Source organism: Molossus molossus, unplaced genomic scaffold (assembly GCF_014108415.1).
Source record: "Molossus molossus isolate mMolMol1 unplaced genomic scaffold, mMolMol1.p scaffold_m16_p_7, whole genome shotgun sequence".
Lineage (NCBI taxonomy): Eukaryota > Metazoa > Chordata > Mammalia > Chiroptera > Molossidae > Molossus > Molossus molossus.
Genome location: NW_023425401.1, coordinates 55,619,815 through 55,647,082, shown reverse-complemented (window position 1 = coordinate 55,647,082; position 27,268 = coordinate 55,619,815). Strand labels below are relative to the sequence as shown.

The 27,268-nt window shown below is 35.4% G+C and overlaps 1 protein-coding gene across 2 annotated transcripts in view; it reads left to right on the top strand.

Moving 5' to 3' along the window:
• RELN (reelin) overlaps positions 1–27,268 on the top strand; it is a 576,569-nt gene that overhangs the window by 376,359 nt on the left and 172,942 nt on the right. For both annotated transcript variants that reach the window (XM_036246852.1, XM_036246851.1), the window contains exons 17-20: positions 2,620–2,686; positions 7,033–7,266; positions 7,936–8,097; positions 13,112–13,348. In XM_036246852.1, the coding sequence (XP_036102745.1) occupies positions 2,620–2,686; positions 7,033–7,266; positions 7,936–8,097; positions 13,112–13,348 (700 nt within the window). The remainder of the gene's footprint in view (positions 1–2,619; positions 2,687–7,032; positions 7,267–7,935; positions 8,098–13,111; positions 13,349–27,268) is intronic.

Genomic DNA, 27,268 nt, shown 5'->3' with positions numbered 1-27,268 from the left:
TCTATATTCAAAGAAGACCAGTAAAAGCCCCAGATTTCAAAGATGTATGGACATAAACATGAGATATATGGACATAAACAGTACATTTGCAAAAACATCTAAAGATGAAATTTTTTAAATGGAGTTTCTCCATTGGTAGAACATTTTACATAGCCTTTTAATTCCTATATCTGTTAATTAACTTTGGGGAATAAGTATGTGCCTCTGGATAGTGGGATACAAATGACTTTTGCCTATTGTCATACTCTTCAGAAGTCCTATAATGAACTTATATTACTTTGATAATCATAAAAGAAATTGAAAAATCAGTAATAAAATAAAGCATATGAAGAAATTCAGAATGTAATGAAGCACATATAAGCCTATGAAAAGAATATCTGAATTTCCTAAAGAAGGCTATTACAACACAATTCTAAGTCGGAACATGTTTACTACATATCCAGAGTTCTCATCATCATGATTTGAATTAGAAAGAGAAAAGGTAAAGATACATGAAATGAGCATGGTCGCCAGTGTTTGCCAAATGCAAAACTTGGGGCAGAATCTCTTCAATTCTGTTACTATCGTGTATGTAAGGCTTTCGCAAAAACAGGACCTGCTCTCGGCTTCTTTATAAGGCAACAAGAGGACACACTCACTCCTTCCAGGAGACATGTGTGCCAGCTTGCCAAAGGACTCTCTGCCATGGAATCTGAAAGTTATGTAAAGGAAAACAAACAGAAGAAAAACACGTCAATGTCCTGCTTCTCTTAGGTATGCTCTTCGCTCATGGAGAGGTAGCTTCCGCTACTGAGTAAAGAAACTATTTTGGAAATTATCCTGAAATTCTTAGCAAAATGGAAAATCCTAGAGCAAATCTTAGTTATCGCTTTTTAATTTTTTTCAATTTGTTTACATTAATGATAATAGTGAGGAAAATGAATCTGTCCTTTTCACACTCGTAAGAAAAAGGAGCCTGAAAACTTACTCATACTGTAATTCTTAATGACTCGACCCCAACCAGGGCTGGGAGGAACCACAGCCGACATACATGCCCTTGACCAGAATCCAACCCAAGACTTATTGGTCCACGGCCGATGCTCTAACTGTTGAGCCAAACAAGCCAGGGCAACAGTGGGAGCTTTTTGAACTATGACATGGGTATACTGTAGGACATCCTCAGGACTGAACCTGTAGCATGCAGTGAACCATTTAATAGGACTTAAGAGCAAATCCTACTGCAGCCATAAAATCAGGTGTGCTGTGAAGATCGTCCACAAGCTTTTCCAGGCTGAAGAAGATTGAAGCCCATTTCTGGTTCCTCAGCACTCAGCACCCCATGGTGCCCATCAGGCAGATGGAGCACATGACCCCCATATGGTGATGATCATAACCATATGGTGTCAGGCACCAAGCTAAGCATGAAACGTTTCATTTATTCTTTCTTTCAATTATAAAGAATAGGGACCCTGAGGCTTAAATTGGATAAATCACTTATCCAAAGTTTCCCAGGTGAAACCGACTTTGAATTCAGGGTTATTTGACACCTAAAATGATTAGTTTTAACCACTCAACCTGCTATCAATTTCTTCTTCAAATATCAGTTTCATTCAGCAAGAGTTTTTCCTGGACTGCTTTGCATTGCATTTGAATTACTGTACCTGTTAATTGGCTCCAGAGAATAAATACTTATAGGGTCACAGGCCACAGGAACTTCTGTTTTAAAATAAAACCATTTAATTTTGACATGGTTACAAGACAGAACAAAATGGACATGGATGGTAAATTTGTTTATGCCTGAAATTGAATGTGTGATGTCTTAACAACCATTGCATCTCTAATTCCTCATTGGTTTTGCTCCACTTTTATACTATTTGATGTAATTTAACTGTACTGGTTATGAAACAGCTTAATATCTTAAATGTATTTGAGTCTGAGTATCTCAGAACCTACCATTCAACAATCAGGAGCCTTTTTCCTCAGCATTCCAAGATTAGAATTGGTAATATCATTATCAGTCAAGCCCACCATTTAGGAAAAGATCTGTACTATAGAGAAGATGTTATGCTCAACAACAGATTTTTAACTCCCCATTTCAGGAAGGATAATTAATATTTAGAAGTATACGTAACAATTATCTTCAATGTTATAGATATTCACAGATAAGAATAGAAATTATAGTCTTTATTTTTTATAGTTTTTAAATTTAATTATAACCTCTCCTTTTCATGGTATATCAAATTGATCTTTTGTAAATTTTTATTTCTACCTGAAGAAATTAAACTATGTAGAAAGTTCAAGACAGAAGCATTATTATTCTACCTTAAATCATTTTAGCTCAGGAATCTATTAAGGAACCCAAATCACATGTTCCTACTTTCTTTGCTATGAAAGTCTTGAAGTCTTTGCTATTGAAGTCTTGAAAGAGTTAAGTTAAAACAGTTCCGGCAGATTTGTAACTATGCACTTACCTTGTCACACAGCACTCCAAATGTACACTGGATCCCTGTGCACAACTTATATATAGTGGGCTTATATACAATCTTGGGGATTGCGTCACAAAATTGTTTTATATGCTGGTGGTATTCTTGGTTTTCCCAATTTTTATGCCATTTTCACCTGCTGTCTTTTGCCCTGCAGTTTACATCGGTCCATCGTGTCTCAAATTCTGTTCTGGCAGAGGACAGTGCACGCGGCATGGCTGCAAGTGAGCATTTTAAAATAATATTTACACTTCTCTTTTTTCTGATATGTACTTTGTATGTTGAAGCCACAAGTCATTTTATTTTAATTTTTTTCAGTGTTTTGAGGTCTTTTTTTTTTCTGGTGACAGCAGCTTTTTTTTTTTTGCTGTTGAAAGTATTACAGATGTCCCCCTTTTTTCCCCATTGACCCTCTTCCTGCTCCCACCTTCCCTCCTGCTTTCCCCAGTTGAGCTATTTTAAGACCCAAAGTAGTATACTCCAAATGGAATTTAAGTGTAATAAAATATTAAGTGTATTTTATCAATACACTTTTGAAGTTAAATTAATTTTCTACCAAGCTAAATTTGTTAACAAATTTGAATTCCTCATAGCTTGATGACTGCCTTGTCTCTCTTTAGTTGCATTCTTTAATATGTTATTTTTTCATAGCTTGTTCCAGCGTTTGTGAATCATATTTTAATTCCTTGCATACTCTGTAAATGAACTATGAAAATCAGCACTAACCCATAGACCCACTGCTAAAGAAAATTGAGAGAGCCAAATTTAGATTTGATAAGAAAAATCATCTTTAAATATAACTTTCAATCTTGCTTACTTTGAAAATCATTTTGGTCTTCAAATGATATATAAAGTATTTTACATACTAATGATGTTGAATATTAGTGTGAAATTATACATAAATAATGTAATATCTAGGTACCACTGGAACATTGTGTTATGTTTATACCAAGAATGGGTTTTTATATTTATTATGTCGTTCCTATATTAATATATAATTATAAAATATCCTGGAAATTTCTGAAATCACAGATAATCTTTGTTATACAAATAAGTTTTCAACAAAACATTATCTAGTTTGGTTTTTTCTCGTCCTCCAGACAAAGAGTAATTCGTTAATTAGCCAATTATTTCATTAATGGAGAAATCATAAAAGACCTTTAAACCTATCGTTTGTAAATTATACATATGAGGCAAGACACATGCCAGTCGTGAGATTGGAGTGTCAGGTTAGCTTTCTAAATATATTTCTGTGACTTTAATTAACAGAACTCATTCTGCACAATAGAAATGTTTCTTTTTAATTAATTTACTGTTGTTACAGATGTTTACCTTTTCTCTCCCATTGACACCCTCTTCCCAATCCCACCCCCCATAGCATTGTTGTCTATGTCCATTGGTTATTCTTATTTATATGCATATAAGTTCTTTGATTTATCTCTTCCTTCTCCCCCACAACCCTCCTCTGAGGTTTGTCAGTCTGAATCCTACTTCTGTGTCTCTGGGTCTGTTTTGTTCATTAACTTCTTTTGTTCATTATATTCCACAAATAAGTGAGATCATGCAATACTCATCTTTCTCTGACTGGCTTATTTCACTTAGCATAATACTGTCCAGATCCTTCCATGTCATCTCAAAAGATAAGAGATCTTTCTTTCTTACAGCCGCGTAGTATTCCATTGTGTATGTTATGCTCAATTAATATTTGACAAAATGGCAAGAACATACAATGGAGTAAAGATAGTCTCTCTAATAAATGGTGTTGGGGAAATTGGATAGCTACATGAAAAATAATGAAAGTGGACCACCAACTTACACCATACACAAGAATAAACTCAAAATGGATAAAATACTTAAATGTGACTTGTGAATCCACAATAGAAATGTTTTATAAAGTATGTAAATAATTGAGAAATTCTTATTCATATTTCAAAACTTAATATGCATCTCTGGGCTTTTTAACAAAACCACAAACTCCCACTCAGAGACACTGACTCACTAGATCTATGAAACATTGACTGTGTTTTCTTCAAGTTGTTATCATCATCCATTTTCCATAACCAGGCCATCCTCTGGTTTAATGCATTTCAAATGCAATTGACACAAGGAGGCCAGACATTTTTGTAATTCCTAAAGTTGCACTGAAAAATTTTGAAAACAAATTATCTAAAATGACAGCTGCTTTTATTAATGAAATAGTGTTATTTCTAAAAGACCTATCTATAATTACAATAGTTATAATTCATATTTCATTTATTGTGTACAATATGTTAGCATTCAATAGTTTTATTACGGCAACCATCTGCGTTACCCATGTTGGATGCAAACAGGAATCTGAATGGCAGTTTTATGTCTTTGGGCATTGTTCTCTTTTGACAGTATACATTATCCTGAATAATCATAGCCTTCACTTCCTTCTGAAGTTTTACAGAATATTTCTGACAATGTTTTATGTAATATTCATTGGCTTTGTTCATTTGTGGTTGAGCTAAAGGTTTGGCCACTACATCCTTTTCCAGCAATATGCACCTTGTCAAGTATGAACAAATTGCATGAAAAAGAAATTCATATTTAATACCACTTATTTCCTTTAAACAGATCCTTGAATTTGGGGTCTGTGCAGCTTTGTTTTTTCTTCTCAGTTTGCTCCTTTAATCATTACTACTATTTACTACCAGGATTCCACCTCTCTTGATCCCTAACACTTTCTTGCCTATGTAAAATCCCCAGGCCTAGTTTCTAAACTGACATCTCACTATCCTGATAATCCCACGTTGTTAGAGATGTTAATGAGGACAGAGAGTTTAGAAACCTTTCTACATGGGTGTCAGCCATGTATCTTAACAGGGGGACATTTTTTCCTTACAGGGAAATGTTGCATTTAAGGGTGGATAGATCAACCAGTAGGGAACACATTTGGAGTCAGGAGAGCCTCAGGTCACTCCTGAAATCACCAGTGTTCGCTTCCCTAGTGACTTGCTGCAAAACAAAGGCTACAAAGATATTTTTTAAATATATGAGTGGAATCTTTATCAGCATTCTATCCCAACTGTGTAACTTTTGATTAAAAGTATACTTTCAAAACCAGTAAATGGGAACTGACTCTAGTGTGTGTCATCTCTAAATGATCAATTTCTCCCAATCGCTGGTCCTAAATGCACAAGGATGCATTTGTCCTGAAATACACTCTGGCAATAGTCAGCCTTGTTGGGGACATTAAGTACATTTTGTGGCCATATTTAGTTTCCCAATGTGTCCTCTTTAGATAATTTTTAAATCCTTTTTAGAAACTACTTGGTTATTCCAAGTCTGACTAATTCAATGAGATAACATGTGAAAGAAGCAAACTGTGTGAGGCTCATTTACACACTCTGTAAAATATTGTTTTTATTTCCCACTCCCATCTCTAATGCCAAGGCAACCCTCAAAGTTCACTCTACAGTAGCTCTTGGCATTGTCAGTCCAACTTCTTTAATAATATGGTGACTATAAACTTTCTCCCTCAGAATATTCAATACATATAAAAGTTGGCATTTGATTTCAGCACATTTATAACCTTCCTTGGACCTCTCTGAGGCCAGCATAAATCCCAGTTTCAGAACCAGTGGTAAAGAATAGCCTTCTGAATCATGCTATAATATCACTTCATTGGTACACTTGCTTTATAAAAGGCTTGTTTCAGACTCTGGGAAGTTTTGAATGCTTTGATGAGTACCTTAATGCCAAAAAGACACCAATTTAATTTTCTAATGGGAAACATAGTAAATATAGTAAGAAAAAATAGTACAATAAAAATAAAGATTTTGAAACTACTTTAAATATAAGAAGGTTCTGATATTCAATTATTGAGTCTTTTGTGATGAGTTTTTCACTGATAGCAGACTCAGGAAGTTCTTTATATATTCTAGTCAGCTAACATATGTGCAGTATATTCTTACATGGCAGCAGACAGGTTGTTGTGTGGGTTCTTTTCCTCTTTTCCTTGAAGCACTACTAATTTGGGATTCCACTGAGAAGCAACACAGTTCTGCTAAGGACATCTATCTAGGTCAAGGGTGTAACATTCCCTTTAAAATACCAATCTAAGTTTGAAGTAGTTAAGGATAAATTTATTTTCCAATCAATTTCAAATATTTCAGATAATTTCAATCACAAATATAACATGTATGTTTACATTTGTTTTTAGAGGAAATTTATTCTAGATATTTTATAGAAATAGTTTATTTATGTTGTTTCTTTTACAAATTTAATGAAAAAAATTATATGTATTATACAAATATTTAAATTGGAAATGTGCATGAACACAGATCTGGTTGAAGGTGAGTGCTGAATTAGTGTTTTAGTCCTAGGCTGTTTGCAGCAGAGCTATGCAAAGGTTGTATTCTTCTGGAATATTCATAATCAACCTGCCCTTATCAAGCCTTCAGATTCAGAATTTTCCAGAGACTAATGAGCCTTGCCTGCTATTCAATCAAACCCTGGCCTCTGGACTTCCTCCTCCCAAGGGTAGATTCAGGAAATTCTGAAAGGACCAACAGTTTAAGATCTAATTTCATGGGATCTCTTTCAGGTGTGACCCTGGATTTTCCGGCCCTGCTTGTGAAATGGCATCCCAGACATTCCCAATGTTTATTTCTGAAAGCTTTGGCAGTTCCAGACTCTCCTCTTACCATAACTTTTACTCTATCCGTGGTGCTGAAGTTAGCTTTGGCTGTGGTGTCTTGGCCAGCGGTAAGGCCCTGGTTTTCAACAAAGATGGGAGGCGCCAGCTAATTACATCTTTCCTTGACAGCTCACAGTCCAGGTGAGTGAAGGCAGGGTGGAATTCATACTGACACCAGATAATAATGATTGAATTTAGACCTATTAATTTTCTATTTTTATTTTTTGTTGATATATACATATTCCCATTTATAAGCAGGATGAGAGGGAGTTACAGTTTATATAGGGTTAATTTGTCCTAGTTTTTAAATAAACTAAAAAGCTTACTGATGACTTTAAGATACTAATGACTGACTAGAGTTTTAAAAATATGAAATGTTAGCATCAAAAGTGTGTTCTCTAGCCAAAGGCTAGTTAATTATTTATGTAGTTTTATTTATTTGACAGCTTGCAGAGGCTGATTAAATTTACCCTACATCTTCCCTTCCCCCAGTGCTTAATAAATAATGCAGTAAAGGAATGATTGGCATTTTAAGTGTATATACACAAGTCATAGGATACATATATGTATAAATATACAGTTATATTTGTATGGATGTATCTGTATATAAAACAGGTGCATTGATCTTATCTTCTACACATATTCATACATCTCACAGTGAAATTATCTATGTTTTATAAAAGGGATGAGTGGAAACCTACAGTTTTTGGGTAGTTCATTTGAATGTGTTTGAAATTCTCTAAAAACCAAAATAAACATTATTATTAAAAATGTTTATGCACATACTAATTATAGACAATTAATTTCTAGATTTCTGCAGTTCACACTGAGGCTGGGGAGCAAGTCTGTTCTGAGCACATGCAGAGCCCCTGACCAACCTGGAGAAGGAGTTTTATTGCATTACTCTTATGATAATGGGATAACTTGGAAACTCTTGGAGCACTATTCATATCTCAACTATCATGAGCCCAGGTATGTTGGAAATTATTTGGAAAAAACGGTTAGAGTCATATCTCTTTCCTGGGTAAATCGTCATTCAAATGGTGTAAGATTCCAGATATTTTTCCATTGAAAGATGATGAGGACAAAGTTTGATGAGTCTTGCAATGAAAAATTAACAAGCGACATTTTTGTAATCTGTTTGTCCTACTGACTTATAGTAAATTGAAGAAATGTATTCTCATATTTTGAAATGTGCATATAAGGGCCCTGGCTGGTTTGGCTCAGCAGTTAGAGGATCAGCCCGCAGACCAGAGAGACCCGGGTTCAGTTCCTGCTAAGGACATGTACCTCGGTTGCAATTTGTCCCCGCCCCGGTTGGGGTCTTGTGGGTGGCAGCCAGTCGATGTGTGTGTGTCTCTCTCTCTTCCTCCCTCTCTCCCGCTCTATCTGAAGATAAATGCAAAAATGTCCTTGGGTGAGGATAAAAAAAAAAAAAAAGAAAAGAAATGTGCATATAAGGGAAATATTTTGATGCCTAGGAAGAAGAAAAATACTACTATTTGTCTCATTTAACTATAGTGTAAAATATTAGATATGATTTTAATATAATACTAAATTACAAATACTGTTGACAAATATTTGTTAGCAATATTATAATACGTTATAATAAATCATATGAGATAATAACTCAAAATCTGATCATCAATAAAGTTTGTAATATAAAGTAATGAGTACAAAGAAATTTTTTAGCATATTTGGAGTCCCTTGCAAAGGTGGAGTGTGAGGATATATTTGAAGTCCTCTTTTCAGGCCCCTTCTATTTTTCTTTAATTTATATATTTCATAATTTGTAGTAACAGTTGTGAGATTTAATTTTTGCTTAAAGCAGGGCTACCCTTCAATGTTGGCAGAGTAGTAATCACCATTAGTGGTACTATTTCAAAAGTGTGCAAAGCATCTCACCCCTTTTAGAATGTTTATTGATCTGCTCACTGAAATTTCTTTAAAATATCAGGAAAAGAGGAGAATGGGAAAGTGAAAATACCATTGGAGGAGGTAGCACTGTGGCTGACATTCCCAGTCAGATATAAAGAAGAATTAACATTATTTGCCTTCCTGGAAGTACATATTGATCACAGGGAGATGTGAAAAAGACTGAGGGCTGTGGGCACTGAGGTTTGTGTCGGCACCATGGCCAACAGGCAGGAGCACTGATGATAGACTTGAAATACTTGAGCATTTTTCATGGGGCTGTCCCTATAGTTAAGTACTTACAAATTGGTGAGAACTTTTATTTCCATAGAATATAAATTAGCAAGTAACAGATATTATAGTTAACAACTATTATTAGTTATAAACACTATACTTTATAAATTTTAAGAACACACCAGATGTATTGAATACTTTCTCTTAAATGTAAATACAAAAACTAAACTCAACTTTCTCACTCAGTAGACACATATGATTCTAAAGAAATGCTTTGTAGGCTCCCGATAGTGAATATTAAAAGAAAATTAAATGAAAATCAAGGTGATAATAATAATTATGAAAAAATTGTCATCATCCTAAGTTAACTGGACCTAAAACACAACTTTTTCTAACAAGGACGGACAGCTCCAAAATTCAGTAATTAATCTATATCATGAAATTTAATTAATCTTTGTTGATATGAAAAATAATTACAGATTTAATGTGCTCTTGCAAAGGTGTGTTTAATCTTGCCTGCCACCAACAGCAGCATTTTTCTTCTAAGCAGAATCGAGGTGGCTTTTCAGCATTAGGTATGGGCATAGCTTGAAAGATTTAAGATCAGAGTGGAAATTTTCTTTAAAGAAGTGGGAAGAACACTTTCATTTTCTATATATGTTCCTCTGTCTATGAGACTCTTCCGACCCATCTCTTACAAATATTAATAAAAGGTGATTGACAGAAGTGGAATGTGATATATTCTAGATACTAAATTATATTTTATATGATAAATAATACAAACCATGTAAATTCTTCATAGGAGAGTTAAATATATCTTGATGCCTTTAGCCATTTGCTGTATTTTCTTCAGCATAACATGCTGCCTGTAATTGCTATGAATTCCACATTGTTCCTTTCTGTCATGGTTGTTAGAAAATGAAGTGTGATCTATAAATTAGATATGCTAATTGACTAACCATTATTATTACTCCTAGCCAGTTTCTAATAATTTGCTTGCCTATGATTCACTCAGTAAATAAAAGAACTCTATGTGCTTGTTATTTATAAAATTTGAAGTCTGTGAATATATTTAAGTTAATTTTTAATTCAAACTGATTAGAATGTCTTGTGGAATAATTGGTATTTTTAATAATGTAATATTTTGTATCACTGATGAGACTAAAATTATTTTATATTTTTCTTAATTATAGGGCTTGTTTTTTTATATTCTAAAATTATTATGAAGCCTAGTCTTATTTTATTTTTGTTTTTATTATTGTATTTGATTACAAGAAACATATGAGCTTAGTATTTACTTTAAAATGGAAGACTGATACAGAAAGTTAATGTAAGTCCCTGAGTTCTCATCTAGGAATTTTCCAATCAAATGGCTCCATAGCTATTCTAATCAGCCACTGTAATATGCATAGAGTGATGAAAGCAAACTGTAACCCCACCCCAAGACATCAAGTAAAGGTCAAGAACACAGGATCTGGGGCCATGCTGCCTAGGTCAAGATCCTGGCATTGTCATTTAAAAGCTGCCTCTGTGTTCAAATCTCTGTCAGGGTATACTGATGATAGTAGTTCATTCATGCAGCAAGAATTTAAGTCCTTATTGTGTGCCAGTACTGTTCTAGGTGCAACACCATAGTGAAAAACTAAAAATATATCTGACTTTGCCATGAGGATATTATCCCAATTTCATAGATGAAGATACTGATGCTGAGGCACAAAGAAGTTAAGTATCTTCCCTGTGGCTGCAAAGTTGTTAACCATTAGGTGTTGAGTACGGACTTTACTCAAGAGTCCTGTTACAAACCCACAGTCTTAATATCTCTGCCAGGGAAATTATTGGTCATTTCAATTGCTGTTATTATACACATAAATATGCACTTTATTTCCCTATAAAATTGCCTGATAAATTCTACTTTTCAGTTGTTATATTTAAAAATTATATTTCTTTTTCTCGAAATAGTAACTGCTTTTAAAATTATTAATGTGAAGGAAAATTATAATTTGCTAATAGCAATGATTAAATTAAATTATTAAATTAATGCATGGCCCTGGCTGGATGGCTCAGTTGGTTGGAGCATCACCCCATACACCATAAAGGTTGCAGGTTCACTCCAGCTCAGGACACATACCTAGGTTGTGGGTTCGATTTCTGGTTTGGTCAAGTACAAGAAGCAACTGACCGATGTTTCCCTCTCACATCGATGTTTTCCTCTCTCCCCCACCTTTCTTTCTGTCTAAAAAGTCAGTAAAAAACATATCCAGTAAAAAACATTGATTAAAAAAAATCAATGCATGATGTTTTCATTGTTGAATCAGTCCAAATAAAGTTTTTTTAAATTTTGTATTAATAATATATTTATTTAATATTAATAAACAAATCAATATTTAGAAAAATTAAGGTAAAAGTTGCTAAAATATTTAGCTAAAGTTTACTCTTTTCTTTTAACAAATTCACATTGGTAAAAACCCAGTAGACTGTGGAAAGTAAAAAGTATAAACATATTGTAGCTAGGTATTTTTAGCCTGAGAACTGTTTTTTAATTTATATTTCTATATTTGAATATTGACTTTTTATTGTTTAAAAAGTATGTTTTCTCCCATTGCAAAAAGTTCTACCAGTTTCATACTAGTGGTTCATATAATCAATGGTGATAGTCATGTTATTCTACCCATATTTTCATGTACAAATTATTTAAAAAGAAAATAGATATTTTACTAACTTTTAGTGTGTGAAAAATTACATTTCCAATATGTGATTTAATATTTCTTTATGCAAGAACTAAACATGACATAATACAAACATTAAAATCAATTTAATTTCTTAGTAAATCATGGCTTAGACATTAAAATTTTTAAATAATTTATTTCTAAATTATCCAACTAGTCACTGTCTTGAGAAATTTTCTTTGCTCACTAGAATAAGACTCAGTTCCTTCAGTAAGCATTTACTGCAAACACCTCCCATGGTGTTTAACTGTACATTGATGAAGACAAATGTTCCATTTGCCATTTGCTTCACATCTCACCTTGTGTATGGGTGTGAGCAGCATGGTACTGTGATTTATGGAGCTTCAAGCAGATGTCATTGCAGTGACAATTAATGTATGGTTCCTGCTGCTGTGTACAATAATTGCTCCTGGAAATTAGATATTATTTTTAATTTTCTTCCCCATTTGTCATATAAAGGTTTGTTGCCATAGTTGCCATGACACAGCAAGCAACCTTGCACACTACACTAAACTCGTGGGAATGAGGAAGTGCCAGGGTTTAACCAGCCCCAAACTCTAATATGTGTAACAAGCTGCCAAAGATCCTTTACCAGACTGAGACAAATCCTGCCACTTTGAGAACTGTGTTTTACTGAGTTAGCTTTTCTGAGAGCAGATGACTGAAAGGAAAGCACATTTTTAGATTTTTAAATGTGTTTAGAAGACTTTGTTGGAGTCAGAGAGGAAAATTGTAATAGTGGGAGAACTATTTTTTTTAAATACTATGCAGCAGAGCCCTGGCTGGTTTTGCTCAGTGGTTAGAGGATAGGCCAGTGCACCGAGTAGTTGCAGGTTCGATTCCCAGTCAAGGGCATGTACCTGGGTTGCAAGTTCAGTCCCTGACACCTGGCTATGCAGGAGGCATCCAATCAGTGTATCTCTCTCACATTGATGTTTCTCTCCCCCCCCCCCTTTCTTCCACTCTATCTAAAAAATCAATGGAAAAATATCCTCAAGTGAGGATTAACAAAAAATAAATAAAAATACTATAAAGCAGGAAAAAAATCCTGCTACAAACATTTGCATTTTAAGATGTCAAAATAATATAAATTTTTGCTTTTTCTTCTTTAGAATAATCTCCGTAGAATTACCAGATGATGCAAGACAGTTTGGAATTCAGTTCAGATGGTGGCAACCATATCATTCTTCCCAGGGAGAAGATGTGTGGGCTATTGATGAGATTATCATGACATCTGTCCTTTTCAACAGCATTAGTCTTGACTTTACCAATCTTGTGGAGGTCACTCAGTCTCTGGGATTCTACCTTGGAAATGTTCAGCCATACTGTGGCCATGACTGGACTCTGTGGTAAGGATTTCATCTTTGTTCTTGTTGCTGTTACAATTTGCATTGAGGATTAGCATACAGGGAGGATTAGCACACAGGGAGGATCTTCCAGTGCATCTAGCACTTAGTCATTTGTTGACAAATATTTACTGAACATGAAACATTTGAAAAGTCATTATTATGTCTACAAGTGTTGTAACCCAGGAGATCGACCAAACTCAGACGCCGAGATGGGGTTTAACAAAAGGAGTTTGTTGAGCTAAATCCGCAGGCACCTGCAGTATGTCCCACACAGGAGTAACTGCGGCCCCGGAGAGCTAAAATGGCTCCTTTTTATAGGATTTTGTAAGGGGGTTGCTACGTGTAAGCAAGCATGTTACAGAAGCGGAATTTAGCAGTTAGTTAATTACCTGTTACTCAGTTTCCCAGACATCTCAAAGGTCAAGATGTTTTCAATAGATTATCACTGGTGCCGCCCAGGATTACTCAAGGGTTAGTTATTACCCCAGGGTTAGCGATTACTTAGGGATTAGTTAGTGAAGAATGTTCTTCAGTAAAAGAGTAAACTGACAACCCCTTTGGTTGTCGTGAAGGCCTCCGGGAGTTTAGGTCAATGGCACTGAGTTATAACACAAGTAACCTCTCTTTGGTAGGAGAACTAAAAAACTGATAGATTTAAATAAATACAAAATTTCAACATATTTCATAATCTCATTTTGATTTACCACCATTACATATAAAAACTCTCTTCAATAAGTGTTAATAACTAAAGTGAATAACATATTGACCCTTGATGGAGACCGTCTATGGTCATAGTGAATTGTGAAATCACTCTAATGCTATTTTAATAAAATAATAATTCTATTTTCATGCTGTCTTACATAAAGACCAAGAAGTTTTTCCATCACTAATTTGTTAACAGGGATCTCCTTTTTAATTCATTTTATCAGCAGTATTGGACCAGTGACTCATCTAGTTAATGTCAGTGGGGTTTCAAGATTGTGGCATATCTTAGTCAGCATACCTTTCATTCTTAGATATTCCCCCTATGGTCATATGCAAACTTAATTATACATTAGGCAGTAAATAAGTAATTTAAGACTATGATTAGTACTTCAAGAACAGTAATTGGATGACATAATATTGATTAACAGTCAGGGCTTGGCTACTTTAAATAGGGAGGAGGAGACAATGTTCAGATAGTTCAAATAGTGGATATGATATATTCCACTGATTGGAAAGTGGAAGAATGAGGAAGTTTCAGACACATGAAAATCTGAAGGACTAACACAACTACAGGAAACTTTGTGGTCAAAGACTCCCAAAATAAGAATGGCCATAGTATTCAAGGACCAGGAAGGAGGCCAGTGGTGATGGATCCCAGGTATTGAATGTCAGGAACAGAAGCCAAGAGATGTGCAAAGGCCAGATCATGTAGAGCCTTCTAGGCACAGAAATCCTTGATTAAAACTCAAATCACCACTGTGCATATTGCCCCTGTGTCTCTGGGTTTCTTTAGGACTATAAACATGATTTGGAAAGAATTTTCTAAGAGGCTTTTACTTTCTATTGAGTCATGATCAAACCAATTTAATTTCTCCAGATGAATCTTGCCGAAAGCTTTCACCACAATTGTCTACAGAGAGCATATCATAAATGACCCATCAGTGACCCTATCATAATTAGAGATAAATTTTACACACCATTGCACAGAAAATTACCTTTGAAGGGAATTGTGCATGGACAGTCACATCTCACACACAGCAGCAGGCTAAAAGTCTAGCATCAGAATGACAGCTAATGGAATGGAAGTACAGCTGATCATTTTTGCTACAAGCACTGTCTGACTAGATACAATGAAATTTCTATACAACAAAGTATGATTGGTTGCTGTGTTTTCTCTAGGTGATAGCCTCAGATGCTTGTTTTCATGGATATTCTCTTTTAGTCCTAGAGTCTTCAAAGAAAATAAAGGTGTGAAGCAAATAATATATAAAGATATAAACAAAAATTAAATTTTTTTGGAATTTTATTATTCTGAAATTTTAAATTGACCTGAATTAACAATAATCAAATTGGTCATATACCATAAACTTATATCCCCCAACATTATGTAGTAGTTTTTTTCCACCACTTTTAGTACAACAGTCATATCACGAATGCAAATCCTGTATCGTGTTTATTTTCAAAAATAGTTAACATCTGCTTAAATAAACTCCAAAGTGGCTGAGCATTTTAATTTAACACTTGGGTTGAATGCATGATAACAGCAGTTTAAATTCTGTGCTTCTATCAAAACCCCAAGAACAATATCTTTTCACACAAGTCTGATGAATATTCTTAACCCACCACTGCTTTAATTGGTGGAGATACATTTACTTTGTGAAAGTACATTCACAATAATTATAGAAAACCATAAGAAAATACAAATAACTACAATCCCCATGGGTACCTTGAGCAGTACAATAGGAGTTTTATTAACAACCACATGTGAGCAATCAGGTTTGACTTTCTGATCTTCTCTGAAATGAAAAAGAATTGTCCTGGTTATGAAACAACAGAGAGTATACTCTGGCGGTGATAATGAGACTAGAGAAAGACATTAACCACTTTAATAAGGACATGAAAAATGCTTGCTGCTTATTAAAATGAAACAACATGGAAGACCTCAAACTGTTTCCATTTTCTTAGCCAATGAGTCAGAATAAAACCCCTTTTAATGACACTGTTTTCTCTCTACTACTGTTGAGGATTATATTGTCCAAGTACAATGTGAGCTCACTTTGCTACCATATTGAAATTCAGATGATGGTATTGACCAACTATTTATCATAAGCTAGTCCTAAAACAAGCTATTTTTTTTTTCATGAAAAACCTTTGGAGCATATTATCTCATTAAGGAAAAATTCTTTGAACATGTTAAATTAGTCACTTGTGACCTTCAATGACCTTGTTTCTCCCAAGAGAAATTTTGAAATGTATACAAGTCTCTACAGATAGCTGGTGTTAAATTAATTATTGTTGGCTTTTCCCAGCTGTTAGTTCATTTGGGTCTCATTTTCTAACTCATGACTTTCCATGAGCATGGGTTTTTGTTACTGAGAGTATTCTCCAGGGAAAACTTGGACAGTTACTTTTTCATTAGAAGAACTACAGTCAATATGCTATAAATCACTTTATAGTATGTCATCTTAGAGCATGTTTTTTTGTGGAGAAATAAATTGCTTTTAATTATTTGTAGTATTTTTCTTTTCTTCCATGTATAGTATCTGAAACCAGAACCTCTGTTTATTTTATGTTCTAAAAACAGTCTTTAAAACATTCTTTAAGATCACAAAGGAAAATTTTAATTGAGATTTAATAAAGATTATCTGACTAATACTATTAGTGATAATACCAAGGGACATTTACATTTCTCTGTCCTATCTAATAGACTAACTAGGTACAGAGGTGGGAAGGACATTGCTGTCATGTTATGTAGGGTTTTGATTTCAAAATGTGTTCAACTGTGAAGGAATGGATGTTATAAGATATTAGTATTTGCATTTGGTTTTAGTAGAAGAGATAAAGAGTTTTCCAGACAAACTAAAGGAATTTAGCACCACTAGACCAACTTTACAAGAAACATTAAGAGAAGCTTTTTAAGTTGAAAAAAAAGGACACTAGTTAGTAACAGAAAAACATGAAAGTATAATTCTTACTGGTAAAGGTAAATTTTAGTTAAATTCAGAATACTCTAATATTGTTATGGGGGTGAGTAAATCACTTAAAATGTAGTATGAAGGTTAAAAAGATAAAAGTAATAAAAACTATAACCAAAATAATTTTCTAACAAATACACAAGATAAAAAGCTGTAACTTGTGACATCAAAATCATGAGATGTGGTGGGGGAGTAAAAATATAAAACTTTAGTATGCATTCAAACTTAAGTTGTTATCAGCTTACAATAGCTTGTTATAACTACAAGATGTTTTATATAAGCCTCCTGGTAAGTACAAAGCAAAAACCTATAGTAGATATTGAAATGATAAAGACAAAGGAATCTAAGCATGCCGCTACAGAAAATCACCAAATCACAAAGGAAATGACCAAGAGAAAAAGAAAGCAACAAAATAATTATAAAACAGCCAGAAAACTATTAACAAAATGGCAATAGTAAGTCCATACCTATCAAAAATTACTTTAGATATAAATGGACTGAATTTTGCAATCAAAAGACATAGATTGGCTGAATGGATTTAAAAAAAAAAAAAAAGACCTATATGCTGTGGGAGACTGTTTACATGGCATCCATTTAGCTAAAATCTGCTCTGCCATCTCCTGCCCCAAGGAAGGATACCTCTGTATACAATGTTTCTGCATTCCTTTAAGTAACCATTTACTCAGCCAGTTATGCTCTGTTTATCTTTTGTTCCACCCGGGATATTTACATGATATTTACCTGAAATTGCTTCAGGGTGGTTACCACAAACTTATCGCTTGGCAACAAATGTTCTTGTTTTTCTGCTTCTTGCCCTATATATACTGTGGATCTCCCCAGAATAAACAGACTTGATCAGAGCCCTGTCTTGTTTCCATTTCTTGTGTCTCTTGTCCCTCCTCATCCTCACTCCCCCTCTAGCGTCCCCCTCCACCTGCTGGACGGGTCAATATGCTGCCAAGATATAGTTCACTTCAGCTTTAGGAACACACAGACTGAAAGTAAAGGTATGGAAAAAGACATTTCATTTAAATGCAAGCCAAAAGAAAGCAGGGGTAGTTATGCTTATATCAGACAAAATATAATTGCAGCCCAAAACTGAAATAAGACACAGAGATCATTATAAAATGATAAAGGGGTCAATCCAACAGAGGATGGAGCAGTCAGCACTATTTATGCACCCAACATAGGAGCACCTAAATATATAAAGCAAATATTAACCTGAAGGAGAAATAGACAGCAATACAATATTAATACCCCACTTCTAATAATGGATAGGTCATCCAGGTAGAATATTAATAAGGAAATATTGGACATAAAATAAAACATGCACCTGGCCAGTGTGGCTCAGGGGCTGAGCATCGACCCATGCACCAAGAGGTCACCGGTTCAATTCCTGGTCAGGGCACGTACCCAGGTTTTAGGTGCAATCCCCAGTGGGAGGCATGCAGGAGGTAGCCAGTTGATGTTCTCTCTCATTCATGTTTCTATCTCTCTCTCCTTCTCCCTTCCTCTCTCTAAAAATCAATAAAGAAAAAAATTTTGTTTAATAATAATGAGATGGTATAGAAAAGCTATCTTACCCTTTGAGATAGCACGAAGGGACCTGAGAGTATTATGCTAAGCAAAATAAGCCAGTCAAAGAAAGACAAGTATCACATGATCTCACTTACATGTGGAATCTAATAAACAAAAAAAACTGATGAATAAAATAGATCCAGAGACATGGAGGCGTGGAACAGACTGAGGAATCTCAGAGAAAAGTGGGTGGTGGAGAGATTAACCACAGAATTTATATGCATATATGCATAACCCATGGATGGACACAGACAATAGTGTAGTGTAGGCCTTGGGAAGAACAGAAGTAAGGTGGAGAGGGTCAATGGGGGTAAAGGGTGGAACATCTGTAATGCTTTCAGCAATAATGATAATTTTTATATAAAAGCTCTTGATTTTATTTATCTTCAATTGTGCTTAAGGAAAGCAGATTTAATTAAAAGGAGATTTAGAGATAAATGAAATGTAGAAGTATTGAGAGGGTTCCTAGGTACTTTCAGGGGCATAAAAATAAAGTACTCATTCTTCCTTATGTTTAATTTTTTAATTAAAATTATTTTTTTTTCTCCTATACAAGTAAATCACTAGCACTAGTCATGTTAGGGTCGTTTAAAAAAAAATTTTAAAGAAGCTGTGAAGTAGGGAGAAGGTAAAAGAGCAACATTCCAGAAATGAATTAGCTCTGGATGACAAAAGACATGAGAAGAAAGGATGACACGTGCTATGTAATATGACAGGAGGATTTGGAGCCTCATTTCACACTGCCCCATGGGGCACTGTCAGCTCTGCAGATGTGGGGAGTGAAGGTATAAAACGGGGAGCACAGCTGCGGAGCGGGTGGTCCATGTCAGAGGAGGTGGACAAATGGCTACGTGCTCAGGTTATTCAAAAAGTTTATGTTCATATTCATGGGGCATCTATAAGCATAGACGAGGAAAAGAATTTGTGTATTTTATGAGAAGCAAGAGTCACCTAGCAGAGAATCCTACGCTAAAATATCTTAAAAGCCTATTTATTCTATAATATAAATTAAATGCAGTTCACTTACAATAAGAGGTAGGAAATAGTACTGTGACTCTATTACTAAATTAAAAATGTCAATAATTTAGTGTTATATAATAATACAGCATAACTGAATGCTGAGTGGAAATGTGTTTAAGATATACAAGAGGAGCTATAACCTGGGCACTTCTGGGTTATAAGAACCATTAGCGTCAATAATAATGTGTAGTCAACTCCACAAAAGGAAGACAAAGAACCCAATTAAAAAATGGGCAGAGGAGCTGAATAGACACCTCTCCAAACAGGACATACAAATGGCCAAGAGACATATGAAGAAATGCTCAACATCACTAATCATCCGAGAGATGCAAATTAAAACAACAATGAGGTATCACCTCACACCTGTCAGAATGGCCGCCATCAACAAATCATCAAACAACAAGTGTTGGCGAGGGTGTGGAGAAAAGGGAACTCTAATACACTGCTGGTGGGAATGCAGACTGGTGCAGCCGCTATGGAAAACAATATGGTGCTACCTCAAAAAATTAAAAATTTAACTTCCATTTGACCCAGTGATCCCACTGCTGGGAATATACCCTAAGAAGCCTGAAACACCAATCAGGAAGAATATATGTACCCCCATGTTCATAGCAGCACTATTTACAATAGCTAAGATCTGGAAACAGCCCAAGTGTCCACCAGTAGACGAATGGATCAAAAAGCTGTGGTACATATACACAATGGAGTACTATGCAGCGGTAAGAAAGAAAGATCTCTTATCCTTTGAGACGACATGGAGGGACCTGGAAAGTATTATCCTAAGTGAAAGAAGCCAAGCAGAAAAAGACAAATACCACATGATCTCACTTATACGGAATATAATGAACATAACAGTCTGAGGAATACAGTAGACCCAGACACATGGAAGTAGGGCACAGACTGACATCCCTCAGAAGAGGGGATGGGGGGTGGGGGGGTGGGAAGAGATAAACCACAGAACTTATATGCATGTATGCATGACCAATGGACATGGACAACTAAGCCGGGGACAGGGTGGAGGGGGTGGGGTGGGGGGTGCCAATGGGGTAAAAAGGTAAAATATCTGTAACAAAAAAATAAATAAAAATTCATAAAAAAAAAAAAAATAAAAAAAAAAAATAATAATAATAATGTGTAGTGATGGATAACACAACAAGATTGTCTAATTGCTAGAGAAACGCCTTCAGAGCTCTGCTTGCACAGACCTGACGTGCACCTGTGGGAACTCCAGGCCCACAGGAGGATCTCATACATGTTTAACAAGCAACAGGCCAAACATTTTTCATGAGGATCTACCTTTCCTTCTGCTGCTTTTTGCTTCATTTTAAAAAATAGGAATATGTATTTGAAGGCGTTAAGAGTCAAGAGTCTTTACTACATGTAAATCTTTATTGCTTTGGACCGGTCCTATGAAACTAGTCAGGGAGTTTGCCTGATAATAATATAAGGAAATGTGCAGTTGATAAACATTGACAAATAAGAAGTTGGATTAGTTCCTAGCTAAAACTTTATACAACCCTGATTTCTTAGATTCCAGAAAAAATTCCTGACTATGAGATGAACCTACCTAATAGAATAAAACTAATATCCAAGTAAACTTCTGTAGGATTTTTCTTTGATTGAACATCACCCATAACTTATATAGAAAATTTGTTTTAAATAATTTGTAACAAAGGATGGTCCACCCACCTGTCCTTCAGTACCGTCCCTACAGATGCATGCAACCTCGTTAGAAAGAGAAGACAGGGTTCAGTTTTGGTCATGGCTACTGTGTACTAACAGACTGAATCTCTAACTTTGATGACAAAATTGCACCAGATTCTAACTCCCACATGTGAAGTTCTCTGATCCATTAGTGAAAACTCCTAAGTGCCCAATTTTATGATGAGTTTTGTTGCAAAGAGGCTGCTTTCTGTAAAAGCTGAATAAACAGCAGCCAAGCAGCTCAACATACTTGTTTAAAAATATGTTTTTATTGATTTTTTTAGAGAGAGAGAGATAGAAACATGGATGGGCTGCCTCCTACATGCCTCCCCACTGGGTAATGAGCCTGTAACTCAAGCATGTGGCATGTGCCCTGACTGAAAATTGAACCAGGATCTCTCAGTTTATGGGACATGCTCAATCCATTGAACCACACCAGCCGGGCTATACTTTTTAATAACCTAAGAGTTTATCTAACTTAAGGTAAGATTCTAGCCCTCACTTGAAGAACTGTGTGTAAATTTCCAAATTGAGAAAATGGAAACGAGAATGAATGTCCTAAAGCATATAAACTATATTTTAATGTGAATAGTAAAGATAAGCAAAATAAAACAAGTGCTAGGGACAAAAGGAGAGGGAGTAAAATAAGCCAGTCAGAGAAAGACAAGTATCATATGATCTCACTTATATGTGTAATCGAATGAACAAAATAAACTATCAAAATAGATCCAGAGGCATGGAAGCAAGGAACAGACTGACGAATCTGGGGGGTGGGGGTGGGGGGCAGGAAGAGATTAACCAAAGAACTTTCATGTATAACCAATGGACACAGACAATAGTGCAGTGAAGGCATGGGGGCTGGGGGTGTGGGCAGGACCAGGGAGGAGGGGGTCAATGGGGGAAAAAGGGGGGACATGAGTAATACTTTCAAAAACAAAGATAAATTTAAATTTAAAAATAAAAATAAATAAAAGGAGCCTGAAATAAATGCCAAATAGTACATGTATTCCAGAATATCTTCTATAGCCAACTCAGCAAGATAAATAAGGAATACTCTAGCCACTTAGAAACCTGTAAGGACTTTTTACATGAAGTTCTGAATAAATATATGACAATGCATTATGTGAAGAAATTCCAAATTTGTTTGAAGAGGAAGATTAAATGGAGTAAAAAAAGACTGTAATAAAATTAATTTGGTATTTAGCAGCTTCTTATATAAAGAATTCATTCAATGGAGAAACTGGTTGAGAGACTATAGTAAGAAAACCTAGAAGAAAATTAATAAATCAGCTTACCATAGAATATGGTACGTTAAACCCATATGTTTTACTTACTGTCTTTCTGAAATCTTGCTAAGGTAATTCAGGCAATGTAACAGACAAAATGCCAATCTTGGGATTTGAAACTTGAATGAGCTTCTAAAAGAAGTGATGATGGAGGGAAATGTGTTGATGAGAGTAGAGTGAATGAAAGTTAAATGGCTGCATTACCCCTGGCCCTACTAAACTCTTCTGGACTGTGTAGCTAGAGACCATTAACGGAGATGGTTCGTGGGCATAGAAGTTCATAGGAAGGTGAGAAGGCACAGTCCTCCACACACTGAATGCCATAGCACAGAACATAGACCTGAATTACAAAGGGAAAATTACAACAACCATAATTCAGAGTGTGACTTTAATATTTTAAGTTCCTGATGAATCAAGCAAACCAAAAATAAGTGAGGACTTAGACAATATATGGAGGTAATTCACAAGGATAATTTAATAGATAAAGAAAAAACATGTACCCTACAGGATATATATTTGTGTGTGTGTGTGTGTGTGTGTGTGTGTGTGTGTGTGTGTGTATTACTTTCAATGTCCATTGGACATTTTAAAAAAATGATTAGGAACTAGGCTCAGTCAGTCTCATACCAGTAAAACATGACACCAACTAAAGGTCACAAATTACACCATTTAATATTTTTAAACTTGCATTGAGGTGTGGGGGCTTCCTGAAAACAAAATATGACAACAAAGTGGGATCAGGGTATTTTTGCAACATATATGACAAACTATATATGCCAATATGTGAAAAACTTTTACTAATAAGTAAGGAAAAGATTACACACACACACACACACGACAAATAGGAAATAAGCATGAATAGCATTTTTACTTATTTAATAGTCAAAGAAATGTATAGAAAAAGACTATATACACAGAGTAGCTAAAATGAAGATACTGTTATGTTCAGTATTGATAAGTGGTCAGAATTGGCAGCTCAGTCATTGTTAACGTTCTTGGTAAATGTAACTTGGTACAAGCTTTTTGGAGGGCAACTTAGCAGTAAGTGTTAATTTTTAAAATTTGCTTTGACCAAGTAATTCTGCTTCTAGGAATTTATCCTAAGGAAATAATTGGACAAGCACATAAAATATACAAAGATGCATATTACATAAGCATTGTTTATAACAGTGAAAGATGGAAACAACCTCTAAAGATTTACATAATTAGAGATTGGTTTTATTCATTAAAATTGACAGTGCTACCTGGCCTGTATGGTTCACTGGTTGAGTGTTGACCCATGCACCAAGAGATCACTGGTTCGATTCCCAGTCAGGGCACATACTCGGGCTGTGGGCTCGATCCCCAGTAGGAGGCGTGCAGGAGGCAAAGGATTGATGATGCTTCTCTCATTGATGTTTCTCTCTCTCTCCCTTTCCCTTCCTCTCTTTCTAAAAAAAAAATAATACTTACAGTGCCTCACCACATTTTTTCCATATGGAAAGATAGCAATTAAATAGTTATAAAAAGAAAGTAGAGCAGGTTTATTCTGATTTTATAATTATTTAAAAGAAAGAAAAGTGAGTGTGCATGTGTGAGCATAAGAAAGTCTGAAAGTATTTACACCAAAATTTTAGCAGCAGTCATCTCAATGTAGTCAAATTGCAAGATTTTGCTTTAAAAAAAAATAAAGGCTTCTATATTATCAGATTATTTTTACCAATTAAAGTAAAATTTATATAATCCACTAAAGTCATGTTATTTCTGTTTTGAGATATAATATCATAGAAATAACAAATAAGTTAAAACTGCCATCTTTAATCACAATATCAAAAAGTTTTTCTGTCAATTCTAGTAAATATTTTTTTTAATGATTACAAGAACAAAACCCTTCAAAAGATATTAGAGAGGCTTATATATTTATTCATATGTCCTGCAGATGAATGTTGTGAATAATATCAAACCAAAAACAGCTTTGTGTTGCTCTTCTGTTTCTCTGGAAATGAGCTCTGCACACCGAATTCTCCCACTCAATTTGGTTCTATGTGTCTGCCTTTCATATTAAAAGAGCCTTTATTGTGGAGAGGCTCTGGGGACATGCAGAGTGATTTCTTTAAGTGAGGATAACCTCAAAACCTTGTCTGTGTTCATTACAGCATTTAAGTAACTATAGTTTTGTAAAAGTTGCCTTCTCCCTAATTGAGAGACCTTTCTTTTTATTTAACATTCTTTAAGTGTCCTTCATAGTCGTGACATTAATGACACAGTGGAAGGGTATCAAAGTAGAAATCAGAAGGCCTAGTTTCTAGCTTTTTAGTAACTGTGGGATCCTTGGGCCAGCAACTCAGCCTCAGTTTTTCTTCTCCATAACACAGTGTTAAGGATCTCTGATGTCTTCCAAACAGTCTTGACTCAAAGTTCAAATGAGATAATCCAGCTGTTGAATACTCATGATGTCCTACACCAACACCAGGTGCTTCTGTGAGGTATACAAGGGTCTGAGTGCTTTAAAAGGGGAAGCAGAGGTGAATGAGAGATCATCTCTCCATGTGGAGAGGCTTCCAATCTGGTCAGGAAAACAGATCCTCAGCAATACATGAGATACAAGCAAGGGAGAGGGAGGTAAAGGAGCTATATTGTGGTGTCATCCATTGACCAGGGTCATAATAGAGAGCCTACTAGCCTTCTTGGAGGTGGGAATGAAAAGACACAGGCAGGTGGGAGTGAAAAAATACTTGTCCTAGAGGAAAGAGTTATCCCCATTCTCTCATTAAATCTTGTAATTAGATGCAGGAGCTTTTTTATTGTTCCTTTATTTTTTATCTTACAAATCAACATGAATAAAACTAAACCTCATGATTCCCAAAACATTCTGTCTCCAGAATGTCTCCACAAATGAGAATATGCATTATTCTTTTCCATTTCTATGATTATAAAACAGAAGAACTTCAACTTTTTTTTTTTGCCTTTATAAACATATCTTTACATAGACAAGCAGCAAAGAGGAGCAGTTTTAAAATTTAAAATGGCAGTCTGTGAAATTCTCGCCCCTAAAACTCCATCTGAGTATGAACATCCAAGTATTCAGAAGGGAAAAAAAAATAGACCTGCCCTGGCTGGTGCTGCTCAGTGGTTAGAGTGTCGGCTTATGCCCCATAAGGTCACAGGTTCAATTCCTGGTCAAGGGCATGTACCTGGGTTGAGATTTGATCCCCGGCCCTAGTCCAGGTGCATGCAGGAGGCAACCAATCAATGTGTCCCTCTCATAAGGATATTTCTCTCTCTCCCTCTCTTCTCCTCTCTCCCTCCCTTCTACTTTCTCTAAAAATCAATGGAAAAAATATCCTCAGGTGAGGATTAACAACAACAACAAAAAGACCTAATATCACTGGCTTTCAGCTAGTCCTAAATAAATTGTAAACAGCCAAGTGAACTTGTACTAGGAATGGTCAAGATTTTAATGCATAGACGTGTGCACTTTTAATGTATTATTTTGCTTCAGATTAAGGCATCAGGTATCATACAGTACCATGAAGTATAGCAGGTGTAGCAGTTAGAAATGTGTTCGGCTCTAAGTACAAGAAAGTTTGACCATGATATAAACAAGAGTGAAGAGGCTTATTTATCACTTGTAACAAGCAGTCCTAGGATATGTCTGGTAAGCAGCTTAAGGAGGCTCTCAGGGACCCAGGCTCTCTTCATCTCTCTCCTCTGCCATGTCAGCTGAGAGACCTCCATCTGCATATTTGTTCTATTATTGTCACAAAATGCCTGCTGCCTCGATAGGGAGGAAGGAAGACAGAAGAGCAACAGGCAAACGGGCATGCCAGCCAAATCCATTTTTTCTTTTAAAAGGCTTATATTAAAGCTGAGTGAGTAAACCCACCTAGTATCTTTCACTTACGTCTCATTGGTGAGAACTCATTGGTAGACATAGACCAATCCCTAGAAGGTAAGTGGGGAGAAAAGAAGCTGTGGATGGCAGCTGGATCCGCCTGCCCAACAAGATCTGCCACAACTGCCAGTGGAGATGTTCATGCTAAGTAAAAATTTTGTCATTATTTAACTTTTTTATTTTGCCTCTTGTCATTGTATGTAATTTTTATCTTGTTTCTTTTTTGGTATCTTGGCATCTTTAAAAGCTCAGGATAGCTCATAGAGCACACTTCTCAGATTTCCTCTCTTCAACCAAGTTCATGGTTAATTTGTAACCATGCAAAAGTTAGGTACAGGCAATATTTATAAAATACAGCATTGCCCTGGCCAGGTGGTTCAGTTGGCTGGAGCATCATTTCATGCACCAAAGGTTGTGGGTGGGATTCCTGGTCAGGGCACATTCCTAGGATTCCAGTTTAATCCCTAGTCAGCTGCATACGGGAGGCAACCGATCTGTTTATTTCACATTGTATTTCTCACTCTCTTTCTGTCTCTCCTTTCCTGTCTCTAAACATATCCTCAGGTAATGATTAAAAATAATAATAAATTAAAGTAAAATACAGCATTTCTTTCTGTCTCTTTGTAGAATTTAGAGAACACTAAGCCATCTCAGAAGAAAGGAATTTAAAAGGAGCTGATTGAAAATAATTATTATGTAAACAAATCAAATGAAGCCTAGTTGGCTGCCTCTAAATACCTTTCTCATAAAGGTATGAGAAAGAGTATTTAACCATTGA